Source organism: Rhinoderma darwinii, chromosome 1 (assembly GCF_050947455.1).
Source record: "Rhinoderma darwinii isolate aRhiDar2 chromosome 1, aRhiDar2.hap1, whole genome shotgun sequence".
Taxonomy (NCBI): domain Eukaryota; kingdom Metazoa; phylum Chordata; class Amphibia; order Anura; family Rhinodermatidae; genus Rhinoderma; species Rhinoderma darwinii.
Genome location: NC_134687.1, coordinates 77,947,424 through 77,963,899, shown reverse-complemented (window position 1 = coordinate 77,963,899; position 16,476 = coordinate 77,947,424). Strand labels below are relative to the sequence as shown.

General features: G+C 40.5%; 1 protein-coding gene across 1 annotated transcript in view; it reads right to left on the bottom strand.

The window, feature by feature from the left end:
- Positions 1 to 246: 246 nt before the first annotated feature.
- Positions 247 to 16,476, bottom strand: part of CEP135 (centrosomal protein 135) — a 90,050-nt gene continuing 73,820 nt past the window's right edge. The window contains exons 20-26 of the mRNA XM_075859930.1: positions 9,514 to 9,624; positions 7,783 to 7,968; positions 4,967 to 5,176; positions 2,792 to 2,994; positions 1,489 to 1,593; positions 1,069 to 1,224; positions 247 to 396 (exon numbers count right to left, since the gene is read on the bottom strand). Coding sequence (XP_075716045.1) covers positions 375 to 396; positions 1,069 to 1,224; positions 1,489 to 1,593; positions 2,792 to 2,994; positions 4,967 to 5,176; positions 7,783 to 7,968; positions 9,514 to 9,624 — 993 coding nt within the window. The 3' untranslated portion in view covers positions 247 to 374. The remainder of the gene's footprint in view (positions 397 to 1,068; positions 1,225 to 1,488; positions 1,594 to 2,791; positions 2,995 to 4,966; positions 5,177 to 7,782; positions 7,969 to 9,513; positions 9,625 to 16,476) is intronic.

Sequence of the window (16,476 nt, the reverse complement as noted above, 5' to 3'; positions counted from 1 at the left end):
TAATGTGTATGACATTGGTTTCCCATAACCTTTCCAAAAGGACAGCAGCACCAGATCTGGAGGTCCCCAACATAAATTGGTTAGCGTAATATGGCTTGTGCTCAACCAAGTCTACAGACGGAGCTATACAAGACCAGCCCAACATTCAATAACTATACAGCCTCCATGACGTCTTTCATGTGGATGTCTACATTATGTAAGGCATTCATGTTTCTGTGGATTACACATTTTCATAATTGGATGAAATTATGTTCAAATATGTTTATTTGAGGTGTATGAGGTGTACACTGAGCAAATGCAGCATGAAAAGACGAAAAAAAAACTGCCTGAAAATCTAGAAACATTCATGTTTGTCTCTTTTTCTCTTGGAACCATCATTCCTTGAAACTTACACTCCTGCGTGAAAAGAAAAAAAACAGAACTTTTAATGACAGGGATTTAAGACCATCAGTATGCTGCTAGAGAAGTAGTCACTTGATAACGGCTATATAAAAGCTATAGACAGCGATTCCTATAGCAAGCGCCGCCAGATATCGTGTCTTTACACTGTATATTGCCAGGGTTTATGGGACCAATGCTGGGCATGACGGGAGCTGCTGGACAGAAAGCTTGTACCAGACTTCTGATGTCAAGACATTTACATATTCTGTGCGCATCCTAGAACAATTTTTTTTAATTTGACTTATGTTCCGTTATTTTATTTTTTTGCGGGGGCTAACAATTTTTCAGTTCCCCGCTAATCTAGTCCCAGAAGCTCCTGCAGCGTTCATGTACTGTTCATCAGTCACATGCTGTTGCAGCCAATCACTGGCCTTAGCAGTCATGTGCCATTCATGGCAGCATCAACACGGAGGCCTGCAATTGGCTGCTGCGGCACTTGACAGATAAACAGCATGTGACTGATAAATGGCAGGTGAGCGGCAAAGAATGGGACCTCAGCACTGGAGAAGGGTGTATTTCAAGGGCTGAGTATCTGCTATTTTTTTTAGGTTCTGCCACCCCCTGCCCTGCTGCCCATTTCAAAAGTCCGGGATAACCCCTTTAGTAAGATCGAAAAGTAAAACTTACTTTTCTGCTGACTTGTCAGATCCTCGATCCACTGATCTTAATATGGAGCGGTCTGGAGATAAAGCAGGCGACTTCATTGTTGAAGTAAGTGGTGAAGAAGCGCGGATGGATGATGTGGACAGACCATGACGACGTAACTCCTGAACTGCACGCTCTCTGTCATAATGAATATAAACAGGTAAACATGAAAGCTCACTACTCCTATTTTTGAGAACATTCGTTTTATAATGTTAAAACCCAGCTTTTGCCATAGCATAATATAACATAAAAAATAATTATAACACATACCGGGAGACCAAAATCTCAAGTTTATTCATTCCCTAAATGACCCAATTCATGTTTTGGATATGGCAGTTATGGTGGGTTCTAGTGCATGTATTTCAATCATTCGAGAGCATGTTAAAGTGTATTATTTATTACCTCTCAAATCGCTCTGTTGTAAGATGTCGTTTTGCAATATCAAAGTCAGACTGCAACTGTGTGAGTTTGTTACGAAGCATGGTTGCTTCCCGGGAGTGACTGTTGCTAAATTTGCAAGGAGATAGAGATTTACCATTAGAATAACAAAGAAACATATACTGTAGAACAGCGACTATACAAACATGTTCAACTTCTATTTTATATTTACAGGATTGCAAATCGACAGGCAAAAACAGTATATAGAATTCAGTTACATTATTACGTTTATATTCCGGTTGAGCAAATTCTGCTTTTTCAATAGACATTGTATCTGGGCAGTAGTTGGTTGGTTCTCCTCTGACAGAATCTGTTATTTTAATATTTTTTTTTTGTAATCTAAATAGGTCCAACTGTATACATTGAACGTCGTAATAAAGCAGTATGCCGCTTGGGGCAGCTGCAGGTAGATTTGGAGCTCTGTATCAGAAAAACTGAGCTCCGACCGCTATAAAGATATATTAAGAACTTAAATTAACACAGAATGTTAGACCTAAAATGACATGGTGTGAAGAGGCGGACATACACTTTAAACCTTACACACATCTGTTGGTGATCTTGTATAGAATCTATTGCTCAGTAAAAATATGCTTGTGCTAAAAGTGAGGATTAGGCCATCTAGAAAAACGAAGAAATCAGCAAAGGAACGAACTAGACATAGGGAAGAAAAACAATCCTAAATAAATAATAAAAGATGGAGGTGAGAGCAGATCTATATGCCTTAACCATATACCTTCCATGCACTCCCTTTAGGCAGGGTAACAATACAGTGCCCACAAGATAGGAACAGCAAACTGTAAATGGTTTTACACTGGGTGATTATCGGGCAGACAAGCTTTCAAACAACGCTTGTTGCCGATAATTGCCCTGTGTAAACAGGACAGCGATCAGCAGATGATCATCTGCTGGTCGTATCGTTTTAAAAAAAGTAAAATATTATGGTGGTTGGCAGCACATCTCCCTGTGTAAACAGGGCGACGCGCTGCCGACATGATAATAATGTATGGGGACGAGTGATCGGAGTAACGACTGCTCATCCCCATCCATAGCGCTGTGTGACAGGAGCAAACGAGCGCCGATCAACGATGTCTCGTTGCACGGGCTGATGATAAGCAGGTGTAAAAGAGCCATAAGTAATATAAGAGGCTGCCTGTAGATACACAGTTCAGAACCTAAGAAATAAACGATGTGCACCACGAAATGTCCTTGGTGCAACGTTGCATTTATTACTGTGAAAAAAAAAATCTCATGAAGAAAGGATACTCACAGCTTACTCTCTGCTAGCGTCAGTTTATCTCTCAGTAACTGAATTTCTGATTCCTTCTCATGGGTACTCAGGTGACTCTGGAACTCCTTCTCTCGGTTAGTGGCCAGCAACGTCTCCAGATTCTTAATTGTGAGTCTCTCGCTTGCTAACTGTTTCTTTAAAAGTTCAGCTTCTGACTTCATATCTTCCAGTTCATCCAGGAGCTTGGCAAGTATACACAATAAGGTACATTTAGGAGAAAAGTAACCAAATCAGTGTAAAATGTCTTACTAGCGGTATGGACAAGCCTAACCCCTTCTACAATTTCCTGCACCTGCAGTATTTAGGAGGCAGCACCTATTATGGATGAGGTGATTTTTCTGTTTTCTAATCGTCACATCACAAGAGCCATAACTTTTCTCAAGTTTACATCGCCGTGGCTGTATGACGGCTTGTTTTTTCTGCGTGACAAGTTGTAGTTATCAATGGCACATATTTTGGTGTACATACTTTTTACAACATTTGTCGTGTGGTTACATAGTTAGTACGGTTGAAAAAAGACATGTCCATAAAGATAAATGTGTCATCTTTATTCTATTGGTCGTCACAATTGCGACGTTACTTTAAATAACTTTTTTTTATAGTTTACTATATTTACTAAATAAAATCATTTTGAATGTGGCAAAAAAAAAAAAAAAGGGTTATTTTATTAATTTTGGACAAGGGAACTCACAGCTACAAACAGTTGATCGATTGCACTTGTATAATATATTACATAGTATTTAAAAGCATTATTGCCTGTGATAGGCACATAGCTATGGCAGAACTGGGGGTCTATAGCAGTGGTCATAGTATCCCATCGGCACCCCACAATCGTGTCGCAAGAGTGCCGGTGGGTTTTTACAGAGGGTGCCCCCTCTGTTACACTCCTTAGGTGCTATTGATCATGACATCTAAAGGGTAAAATATCTGGGATCAGCATGATCTTCGATCCTGGCGGTTAAGAGTGGGATATCTGTTGTGTAATACAGCCGACACCCGCAAGTGATGGCAGGGACACAGCTCCTAAGCCCAGACCATCACTGCGGAGTAATAGCACAGCGGTTCGTGGGAACGAAACACGAGCCGTGCCGTACTATTACGGTGCAGGGATGGAATAGGGTTAGGTAAAATGCCTTGAATATTTAAGAACGTTAAGTGAGAGACTAACAAAATTGAGAAGTTCTTGTAATTAAGAGTGAACTACTAATGCAATTACAGCACCAATAATTAAGCGTTAGCTTCTATGACTATACTGGAAAAAGCGAAGGCTAAAGACGGCCATACACATTAAAATAACGGTCAGCTAAACGCTTGTTCGGCTGACAGTTATTCCTCCCGACTGCTCCATAAACATGCATGCTTGGCCGAACATGCATGTTTATTTTAATGGGGGGAGGAGAAATAAGCAGCTGCCAGACACTTCAGGCAGCAGCTTATCTCCTGTGGGAACAAATGAATGAGGCATGTTAAATTCCAACAAGCCCTGTCCTTCTTTCTGATTAACATCTGCCGTCGGCGGAGATTTGTCATATACCGAATGTGGATGGGCACCTTAAGATTATCTCATGTTAAATTGCTATTTAACTATTGCTTTTTGTTATTTAGCACAAAGAAACCTTCTGCTAAAGACTAATGTAAAAGAGCAGCAACAAGACTTTTGGGCAAGCACTTTTTTGTCATTTGCCCTATTTTCCATAAATCACCCAATTTCATTATATAAATATATAAACAGAAGAAAAATGCTGTATCTTCTGGGTGGAACAATTATACTTCCAAGCATGGGCAGAGAAAAAAAGAAACCACGGGAAATGTTAGAATAGCTGCAGTAAGTGTATTGCGTCACATGTAAAGGGAAAGAGCACATGCTGATGGCCGTTTTTTATGTAAAAAAGTGGATTAGAAAAAAGTATTTCTACAGAATTCGCACCATTCTTGTCCACGGCTGTGCTTCGTATAGCACCACAGACCCAGTCATTATAAATGGGTTGTGCACCACACCAAATACAAGTCACGGACCAGAGATGCACGATTTCTAAAAAAAACTCGAGAAAAACGTAATGCTTCTCCAAAATGTAATCTTTAGCGTGCGTGAAATGAAAGGTCTCAATAAAAATGATGGCGTGTTGTGTTTTGCACATCTGGGCTGATACTTACTCTTTCATACTCCATGTTTCTCGCAGTTAGTTGCCTGGAGAACTGCTCTTTACTTGAGTCCACCTTAACACACAGCTCCCTCACTGATGCCAAGTCAGACAGAATCAAAGCCTTCTCATCTTGCTCATGTCGGTGTTGCTCCTCTAGTTTGGATAAGGCCTTGGCCATGGACGATATTTGAGCTTCATAAGCCTGATGAGCATTCATGTGCTGCAAAAGAGAAATGTATTAGGCTAAAATTGGCAAATTTTGTAAAACACAATGTATACTAGAATATGAAACTAAACCGGACTCTGTTTTTCACTTCTTTTGTCAGGGGTTTGATATTTTTTATGCAAAGTATAACGGTGTCTGCCGCCATTGAAGTAAACAAATATGCGATTGATACAGATAAGCTTTAAGAGTGACCACAACTAGATATATACTTCAAAAACATGTGCCGATAGCCTGCTTGTTTTCTACCAAAACATTACATCAAATGTTGTTCTAAAATAGAGAAATCATGAAAATATTAAATGCATTCTTCTATTCAAACTGTAAATCGTATTGTGGATTGTACAGCACTGCAGAATGTGTCCAGACTATATAAATGAAGTAAGGTTATAGAAATGATATTGCCGAAATAGTAGGAAAATAAATCTTTAAGATGACACAGATGTAACAAGAAGAGTGACAAATAGAACAGAATATGGCTACAATTAATAAAAAAAGGAAGATTTCCTGTAGGGTGGACATTGCCACTTCTTTTCTATGGGGGTAAGCTATACAACCAACCCGCACCCAACACAAAGTGGCACATAAATGGTATAACAGAATAGTATTACATGACATTTGATGATTTATACAGATTCTTCTGAACTAAAACATCCTGTTTATTGTGCAGTGGCTTTATGATAATGTCATAAAGATACAAGATGTGTTGCAGAAACTCGTGGCATCTGTGTCTGTATATTCATCGCCTCAAAATAACAAACCGCTATAAGAGCCTCAATATTTGCCACCTCGCATTGAGTCAGCCATAACGTTTTGTATTTTTAAGGCTACGTTGCTATTCGAAGTCCATTTTTCTAGGCATCAACTTCGGGTAACTATATAGAAAGAATTAATTTATAAGATTTTGAACTATTGGAAAACACATAAAATGGACTCTGCCCGCTCCACAAGATACGGGTGGCGCCTGTATGTTACAGCTGACACTTCAATGCAATGAGCGGGATCGTAAAATTACTAAGACCCCGCACGTTTCACCCCTTTAGATGCTGTGGTCAATAACGACCATGGCATCTAAGCTGTTAGAAAAAGAGGGGGGGGGGGCATTGGCCCCACCCGTGACACGTTCACAGGGTATCGATGGTTGTCTAGGCAGCCTGGGGGCCTAATGAAGGCCCAAGGTCTGCCATCTTTGTACTACATCTACGTGATGATGTTCGACACAAACCCACCAATTTGGGGTTATGGCTAAATATCTCTTCAAGATATGGGCCCCAGTTCAAACATATTAGAAGTATTGAAAACATTTAATCTGATTAATACTAAGCTTTATAGGAAGTGTATTCCAGTTTTTATTTAAATAGGCTTACCCACTAAGAACATTTATCACCTATCCAACACCACTGGGATTACTAGAACAGGGGTCCCGAGCCCCATTCCTCCTCACTGCACGATCGCAGTGAGGAGAATTTTGAATGGAACGGCATCCGCTCCGTTCCAAATCCTCCTCACTCCTGTTCTAGTGATCGATGGTGGTCCCAGTGGTGATAAATGTTCTTAGTGAGAATACCCCTTTAAAAGGGAACGTATCATCATCAGAATATTACATATTACTTAAATCAGTTTATAATAAATTATTTTTTTTTGGGAGTGAAAATAAAATAAATATTAAATATATGTATATATAAAATTAACGTTTATATCTCATGTATTTAATCTGCTTATAAAATAGTAAAACAATTGGATTTTTTGCTCACTGTGAGATCCCGTTCTCATTGAATTAATTGGTGGACACAGCACTGTGGGTATAAGCCCTCGCCAATAGGAAGCTACACTAGATAGGAAAGCGTTTTGACTCCACCTAGACAGGCCATACCCTTCCCACAGACATTGTGCTAATCAGTTCGTACAGAAGCAGTAGGAGAAGACGGAAACCCCCCTCCCCCAAAAAAAAATCATGTCCACAATCCCAGGAAGAAAAACAAACAACCAACCAAAACCAAAGGTCCCATTCCACCACAGAAAATTATTTTTAAACATGTTCCATTACAATATATGGTACATTAAAAATTTAAATTTGGCCCGCAAAAAAAAAAAAAGTTCTCATATCTAGGCGATATTGTCATGCTGGCAATAACAACTCAGAGAGGAGACTAAAAGATTTGCTCCTACACAAGACCGGGTCACATTTTTAGATGTTTTGGTGTAATCAGTCGACACTTATTTCTCCCCCATGCACGCTTGGACAATATGACCGGTTTTTATTTTCCCTGACATTTGCCGTCGGGGAGGAGTCAGGTGGCCCCCATGCATATAAGTTCGTTGGCCGCTCCCGCCAAAATTGACTGACGCACGTCCTATGTCATATAACCCTGATGCATGGAACGTGGTGGTTGTTTGTCTGACGCCATGTTTAGTCCTGATTGTTAGCTCAAGACTTCACTACACAGGACAGAAGTAGTATGTGAGAAGTAATTTAAAATAATGTATATTAATATATTAGAAAACAGTATAATTTCCTTTTTAATAAATTAATTAAAAACTGGAACATCCAGAACATAAAAAAGGAAATATGGGTATTGCGGAGCCCTACACACAAGCCCTACCTCTTGGACTTCATTTTCTAGATCTTCTAGTCGTTCTCGAAGATGCCGTCTATCAGTATCCACAGAGAGCAGCTCCATCTTTATTGAACTACTTTCACCAAGTGCATTTTGTGCCTTAACTTCCCATTCCTCAGCTTGGCTATGAACCATTCTGAACTGATCCAGAAGATCTCGGTTCTCTTGCTCCTAGAAAGCAAGATATGAAATTAAGCTGAAGTACTACAACGCTGAATTCAATATCATCTGCAAAAAGAACAAACACTAAAACAGAATGTTTTCATCTTAAACGGGTTAACCCATATTGGACATTTATGGCATATTCACAGTATAGGTCCTGATAGATACAGGTCTCCGGCTCCTCTCTCTAGAACCGGGCACCCTTAACCACATTCTACCACTGCTTCCTGATGTGGTGGTCGGGAGTAACGGAAACAGCTGAGCTATGCCGTTTCCATTACTCCCACAGAAGTGAACGGGAGTTACAGAAACAGCATAGCACAGTGAGCTACGCAGTTTACGGAACTTGGGGGCTACGTAAATAGCATAGTTCGCCGTGCTATATTTCCATAACTCCCATTCACTTCTACAGGAGTTACGGAAACAGCGTAGCTCAGCTGTTTCCGTAACTTGCAACCACCCCATCAGGAAGTGGCTGGGAAACAGCGGGAGACGAGCAAGGTAGGATGGGTTTCTTCCAGAGACAGAGGGGCAGAGAAGTGGAGTTTTGAGGCATATGATGTGTAACGTCCCGTACATTACAAGGGGAGAGGGGAGATATCCACGTGTTCGGTGTATGGAACGTCACACAAGCAGGAGGTAAACACCAGGAGCATGGTCACAGGACTACACGCAAGATTGGCTTACAGGGACATTTCAGCTACAGACCCTGTATTAATAAGTGATAAATCATGTTGTAGTTAAATCACACAATTTTTAAAGATTGGAAAACTCCTTTAGGGTATGTTCACATGTGGCGTAAACACTGCAGATTTTCCAAAACTGATTTAAATACGGAAAAGCCGAAACATATTACAGTAACAGCAGAGTGGATGAGATTTGAGCAAATCACATCCACACGCTGAAAAAAAATTCACCGAACAACCTTCAGAAATCGACCTGCGGTGTACAGCATGTCAATTTATGCTTTGGAATTGCTGCTTTTCTTTTGCAGGATTTCCCCATTGAAATCAATGGAAATGTAAAACCCGCAACAAATGTTACGATTTTCGTGTTGGAAAAGCTGCAACTTCGCAGCAAAAAACTTTTTTTTAATGTAAAATGAATTAAAGTTTTTACTTACAGCCCGGCCGTGGTCCTAGTGAGGCTTTCTTCTGTTTTCCATGCACACCGGCCTCCTGGGATGATGTTTCATCCCATGTGACCGCTGCAGCGTCATCCCAGGAGGCCGACCAGGACGAGAACAGAAGAAAGAAGCACTCTGACAACGCAGACTGGTTAAAGCATAACTGCACCACAATTTGGTGCGGTTCTTCAGGGGGAATTCCAGGACGGATATGCAGTGTACATGGCCTAAAACTTCAAATCTGATTACATAAGGTTACACAGTATTTGTTGTAGCAGTATGCTTGTGTTGTACACCATCTGCTGATGCAACTTCTGATATGAGCAATTATAAATAACTTATTACAGAAAAATAAATCAGCCCAGATTACAGTGAAAATTCAAATAGACGATATGGCATCTAATAGAATACTTAACAGCAGCACTCACCTTGGCAGCCATTAATGCTTCAATTCTAGAAACCTCAGAGATGTAAGCATGAACTCTTAGTTTTAATTCTTCTTTCTCGTGAATTGCATTTTCTAATTCCATTGCAATAGTCTAATAAAATAAGACAGCACATTAAAGGTAATGTAGCATCAGATAATGATCTTTTGTTATTTTTCACTTTCCATGTCACCATCAATATTAAAAATAAAATCCTACAATCTTGCAGTTCTCACACTGTCCACTCAGCCCTCATAATAGACACTTCCTGTTCTGTATCGATCACTTCTCCAGCGGTCATCTCATAATAATCACAGGCAGGATTACAATAAAAGCATAATGACTATATTATAAAGCTGGAGTTGGATTGCACAGGATCCAACATTGACAATAGGAGACAGGGACGGCTCAGCTCCTGCCTGCACAGGTCACAGAACATGCCCAAAACACTCTCCCATAAAAGTAAATTAGCCGATTTCTGACTGAGATTTCTCATATCCATGTGGCTGCTTAAGGCTGGGTTCATACAGAGTATTTTGACAAGTTTTTTTACGCGGAAACCGCGCCGCAAAACTCGTCAAAAACGGCTCGAAAATGCCTCCCATTGATTTCAATGGGAGGCGGAGGCGTCTTTTTCCCGCGAGTGGTAAAACCGTCTCGCGTGAAAAAGAAGGGACATGCCCGATCTTCGGGCGTTTACACCTCTGACCTCCCATTAACATCAATGGGAGGCAGAGAAAGCGTATTTTGCAGAGTTTTATGCCCGCGGTGCTCGCGAAAATCGGCGTGCAGACAGAGGAAAATCTGACTCAAACTTCCAAACTGAATTTTGAGGCAGAATTTCCGCCTGCAAAAAACTCTGTGTTAACCCAGCCTTAAAGAAAATTTATGAATCTATGAACAGCTGCACCTAAGGCAAGATGTTGTACAGAAGACATGAATTAAAAAAAAACAAAAAAAACCATACAAAAAAACCCCAAAACAATAAAATCAGAAACTAAAAGCCGATTAGAACAAGAGTATGTTTCAGGATATAGTTTTAACCCCTTCCCGCTTTGGCCACTAATGACCTTCCTGACAGAGCCTCATTTTTCAAATCTGACATGTTTCACTTTATGTGGTAATAACTTCAGAATGCTTTTACTTATCCAAGCCATTCTGAGAATGTTCTCTAGTGACACATTGGACTTTGTTACTGGTAAAATTTGCTCGATACATTCAGTATTTAATTGTGAAAAACACCAAAATTTTGCATTTTTCTACATGTAAATGTATCGGTTTGTAAGACAGGCAGTTATACCACACAATATTGTTGCTAATTAACATCCCCCATATGTCTACTTTAGATCGGCAGCGTTTTATTTTTCTAGGACGTTACAAGGCTTTGAACATTAGCAGTAATTTCTCACATTTTCAAGAAAATTTTAAAAGGCTATTTTTGCAGTGGCCAGTTAAGTTGTGAAATGGCTTTGAGGGCCTTATTTATTAGAAACCCCCAATAAGTTATCCCATTTTAAAAACTTCACCCCTGAAATTATTCAAACAGCATTTAGAAAGTTTCTTAACCCTTTAGCCGTTTCACAGGAATTAAAGCAAAGTATAGGTGAAGTTTACAAATTTCATTTTTCTTTTCCAGAAATTAATTTTTAATCCATTTTTTTTGTAACACAGAAAGTTTAACCAGAGAAATGTAACTCCATATTTCCCAGATTCTGCAGTTTTTAGAAATATCCCACATGTGGCCGTAGTATGGTAATGTACTGAAGCACCGACATCAGAAGCACCTAGTGGATTTTGGGCCTCCTTTTTATTAGAAAATATTTTAGGCACCATGTCAGGTTTGAAGGGCTCTTGCGGTGCCAAAACAGTGGAAATCCCCCTAAAGTGATCCAATTTGGGAAACTAGACCCTTCAAGGAAATGATCTAGGGGTATAGTGAGCATTTTGACCCCACAGGTTTATTGCAGAAATTATTGGCAGTAGGCCAAGAAAATGTAAATCTACATTCTTTCAAAGAAAATGTAGGTTTAGCAAATTTTTTCTCATTTCCACAAGGAATGGTTTGCCGAGGCCATGTCGCATTTGCAAAGCCCCTGAGGGGACAAAACACTTGAAACCCCCCACAAGTGACCCCATTTTTTAAACGACAACCCTTGAGGAAATTATCTAGGGGTATACTGAACATTTTGACCACACAGTTTTTTTGCAGAAATTATTTCTATGTAGGACGTGAAAATTAAACTCCACATTCTTTCAAAGATGTAGGTTTAGCTAATTTTTTCTCATTTCCACAAGGACTAAAGGAGAAAAAGCACCACAACATTTGTAAAGCAATTTCTCTCGAGTAAAAGAATACCCCACATGTGGTCATGAACGGCTATTTGGAAACACGGCAGTGCTTAGAAGGGAAAGAGCGCCATTTGGCTTTTGTAGCTCAAATTTAGCATGACTCGTTTGCTGAGGCCATGTCACATTTGCAAATCCCCTGAAGGACCAAAACAGAGAAAAAGCCCAAAAAGTTACTCCATTTAGGAAACTACACCCGTTGAGGAATTAATCTACGGGTGTAGTGAGCATTTTGACCCCACAGGTGTTTAGTGCATTTTATTAGAATTGAGCAGTGAAAATAAAAACAATCCTTTTCTCAACAACTAAAAAGGAAAAAAAGAACAGCAACATTTGTAAAGCAACTTCTTTGGAGTACGGAAATACCCCATATGTGGTCATAAACTACTGTTTGGGCACACGGCAAGAATCAGGAGCACCATTTGGATTTTGGAGTACAGATTTTGCTGGATTGGCTTCTTGACACCATGTCGCTTTTGCAAAGCCCCTAGGATACAAGTATAGTGGAAACTCCGCAAAAGTGACTCCATTCACGAAACTACACCCCTTGAAGAATTCAACTACGGGTGTAGTGAGCATTTTGACCCCACAGATGTTTCATAGATTTAATTAGAATTGGACAGTGAAAATAAAAAAATAAAAAACTTTCTTCAATAAGACGTAGCTTTAGCTCAAAATTTTTCATTTTCTCAACAAATAAAGGAAAAAAAAGAACCACAACATTTGTAAAGCAATTTCTGTCGAGTACGGCAATACCCCATATGTGGTCATAAACTGCTGTTTGGACACACGGCAGGGCTCAGAAGGGAAGGAGCGCCATTTGTCTTTTGGAGTACAGGTTTTGGTGGATTGGTTTCTGGGCGCTATGTTGCATTTTCAAAGCCCCTGTGGGACCAAAACAGTAGAAACCCCACAGAAGTGACCCCATTTTGGAAACTACACCCATCAAGGTATTCACCTAGGGGTGTGGTGAGCATGTTAACCCCGCAGGTGCTTTGCAGAAATTAGTGTGCACTCGATGTTGTAAATTTTTTTCCATAGATATGCCAATATGTGGTGCCCAGCTTGTGCCACCATAACACGACAGCTCTCTAATTATTATGCTGTGTTTCCCGGTTTTAAAAACACCCTACATGTGGCCCTAATCTTTTGCCTGGACTATCTACAGGACTCCAGTAGTGAAAGAGTACCATGTGAAGTTGAGGCCTAATTTGGCAACTTACACAGTATTGGTTCACAATTGCAGGGCTCTGATGTGAAATAATAAAAGAAACCCGAGTAGTGACCCCATTTTGGAAACTACACCCCTCAAGGAATTTATTAAGGGGTGTAAAGAGCATTTTCACTCCGCAGGTCTTTTCCATAAATGATTGCACTGCGGATGGTGCAAAGTAAAAAATTTAAATTTTTCCCTAGATGTGACATTTCAGTGGGAAATATGTCGTGCCCAGCTTATGCTACTGGAGACACACCCCAAAAAATGTTAAGAGGGTTCTCCCGGGTATGGCGATGCCATATATGTGGAAGTAAACTGCTGTTTGGGCACGCTGTAGGGTTCAGAGGGGAGGTAGCTCCATGTAGCTTTTGAAACGTGGATTTGCTCGGTAGTAGTTTTGTTTGAGTATTGCTGGTATTTCATTTGATAAATCGCCTCTTGAAACAGAAGTAATGTTCCCCTCGGGCTGGCACAACTGCGTATTTTTTATTTCCTGACTTATTGGAGCCTAAACTAATTTGACTTTTTCATAGCCGTAGTGGTAAGAGGGCAAGGTAACCAAAAAACAGCAATTCTGGCATAGTTATTTTTATATAGCGTTCACCACGCGTCAAATTACATGTTAACTTTATTCTGTGTGTCAGTACGATTGTGGCGATACCTTACTTATAGCACTTTTTTATGTTTTACAACTTTTTGCAGTTTGTAAAAAGAATGTATTTTTTCTGTCGCCATATTGTAAGAGCTATAACTTAAATTTTTTAGTCGATGGAGCTGTATGAGGGCTTGTTTTTTGCGAGACGAGCTATAGTTTTTATAGGTACCATTTATGGATACATGCGACTTTTTGATCAATTTTTATTTCAATTTTTGGAAGACAAAGTGACCAAAAAAACAGCATTTCTGGCAGTATTTTTTAGTTTTTTTTACGGCGTTCAATGCGCTGGACAAATAACATAATATTTTTATAGTTTAGGTCGTTACGGACGTGGCGATATCAAATATGTATGGTTTATTATTATTTTTCAATAATAAATAACTTGATAAGGGAGAAAGGGCGATTGTGTTTTATTTTATTACTTGAAACTTTTATTATATTTTTTACAACTTTTATTTTTACTTTTCTTTAGACCCACTAGGGGACTTGAAGGTCCAACGGTTTGATTGATGTTCTAATACATTGCACTACGCTGCAAACCCAGCGATCACGTTGCTGGGGTGCCGATGGCTAAAAACCCCTCACATGCTGCAACCTCTATTGAGCACAGCATCTGAGGGTTTAATTGGCCGGATCGGATGCTAGCTTGCGGTCATGGACGGTACATCAGGGTGCCAGGTGTAATATACAGCTGGCACCCGGCGGTGATGGTGCGGGCTCAGCTCCTAAGCCCGAACTATCACCGCAACGTAATGGTACTGCGCTTTGCGGGAAGCCCTGCCCGACAGCGCAGTATATATACGGCGGATGTCGGGAAGGGGTTAATTACTAAAAAATATCGATGATACATTTCCTTAAAAAAGAAAGTCAAATTGTAAATCTGCATACAAATTCCAATAGTGGCAGCAGCTGAACAATTGGACGTCACTGATAGGGATGCAGGATGCATCGAAACTTCAATACGGTTTCGATACCTTGCACCCTCAAACGGTTCGATACAGTTACTTCATGTATTTCGATACCAAGCTGTGCCGACGCACAGCTTAGCATTGTAACACATGAATGTATGAGAGCGGGGCTGCGGCTGTGTAATACAGCCATTGCCCCGTTCCCGAGTCCTGACAAGTGTGCGCGCGGTCAGCATGATGCGATGCGATCAGCGCTGCACTAATGAGCAGCGGCACTAAAGACAGAAAATGGCGGGCGCACTGCAAAACACCCCTATGTTCTGTCTTCAGTGCCTGCGCTCATTAGTGCAGTGCCAGCAGCATCACCTCATGCTGACCGCGCACGCACTTGTTGTCAGGAGCGAGCTTATGGCTGTATTACACAGCCGCAGCCCCGCTCTAATGGCAGAGATCAGAGAAACCTCTCATCTCTGCCGCTATTCCCTTGAATGCTGCGATCACAGCGGACTGCAGCATTCAAGGGGTAAATGAGAAGGGGGATGCCCCTTGGATCACGTCACAGGGAATTCCTGTGATGCGATTGAGGGACATACCATATATGGGCAGAGGGTACATTGAAGGACCCCAAGGCTGTCTTACCATATTTCCTGTTGTTAGGGCATGCTTTGGTTTTCCTAACAACTGCCTGTGTACTATCCGTATATAGATATATGCCAGTACATTAAAGTTTAAAAATAAAAACAAAAGTAAATGTTAAATTTAAAAAAAATACACATACACATTTTTTTTTACAATAAACATTAAAATAAGACTCAATACATAAAATATACACATATTCGGTATTGGCGCGGCCGTAATAACCTGCACAACAATTTTTTTGCGTCATTTATGATGTGTAGGCTATAAAAAATTAAATAAAAACGTTTCACTTATTAATGTGAGGCCCAAGGTGTGATGAATTTAACCTCTTCCCGCGCTGCGCCGCAACTGTACGTCCTGGAGAGGGTTTGCTTCCCGCACTAGGACGTACAGTTGCGGAGTAGTTCCCGGCGCACACTGTCTTAATGGATAGTGTCCGGGAACCGGGAGGTCAGCTGTCCCCGACAGCCGACACTCCAGTCTTGCCGATCAGCGGACCATCGCCGCTGATTTCGGCATTTAACCCCATAAATGCGGCGACCGATTGCGATCGAAGCCGCATTTAAGTAGTTTGAAGCACATCGGCAGCCCCCACGAAGTGATTGTGGGGGCTTGCCGATGCTTGTTGTGGCAATCGGAGGCCAGACAATGGCCTCCGGGTTGCCATGTACGGAAGCCTCGGAGGAGCAGCCTCCGGCCGATCCTCCTAGGCTTCCTGTCAGTGTGACTGTCACGCCACAATGACAGTTAGAATACATTACACTACGTAGGTAGTGTAATGTACTCTAGCAGTGATCAAAGCTGCAAGTCTATATGTCCCCTAGTGGGACAAGTAAAAAAAAGTTAAAAAAAAGGTAACAAAAATGTTTAAAAAAAATTAAAGTTATAAGTTACATAAACAAAAAATGCATTTTATTTCCTATAAGACTTTCATTATAGGAAAAAAATGAACATGTTAAAAAAAGTGCACATATCTGGTATCACCGCGTTCGTAACGACCCCAATTATAAAACTATAATGTTATTTTTCCCGCACGACGAACACCCCAAAAAAAAAAATCAATAAAAAAACTACACCAGAATCGCTATTTTTTGGTCACCACCCCTCCCAAAATAGAGAATAAAAAGTGATTAAAAAGTCGCATGTACCCCAAAATAGTACCGATAAAAATTACAACCTGTCCCGCAAAAAACAAGCCC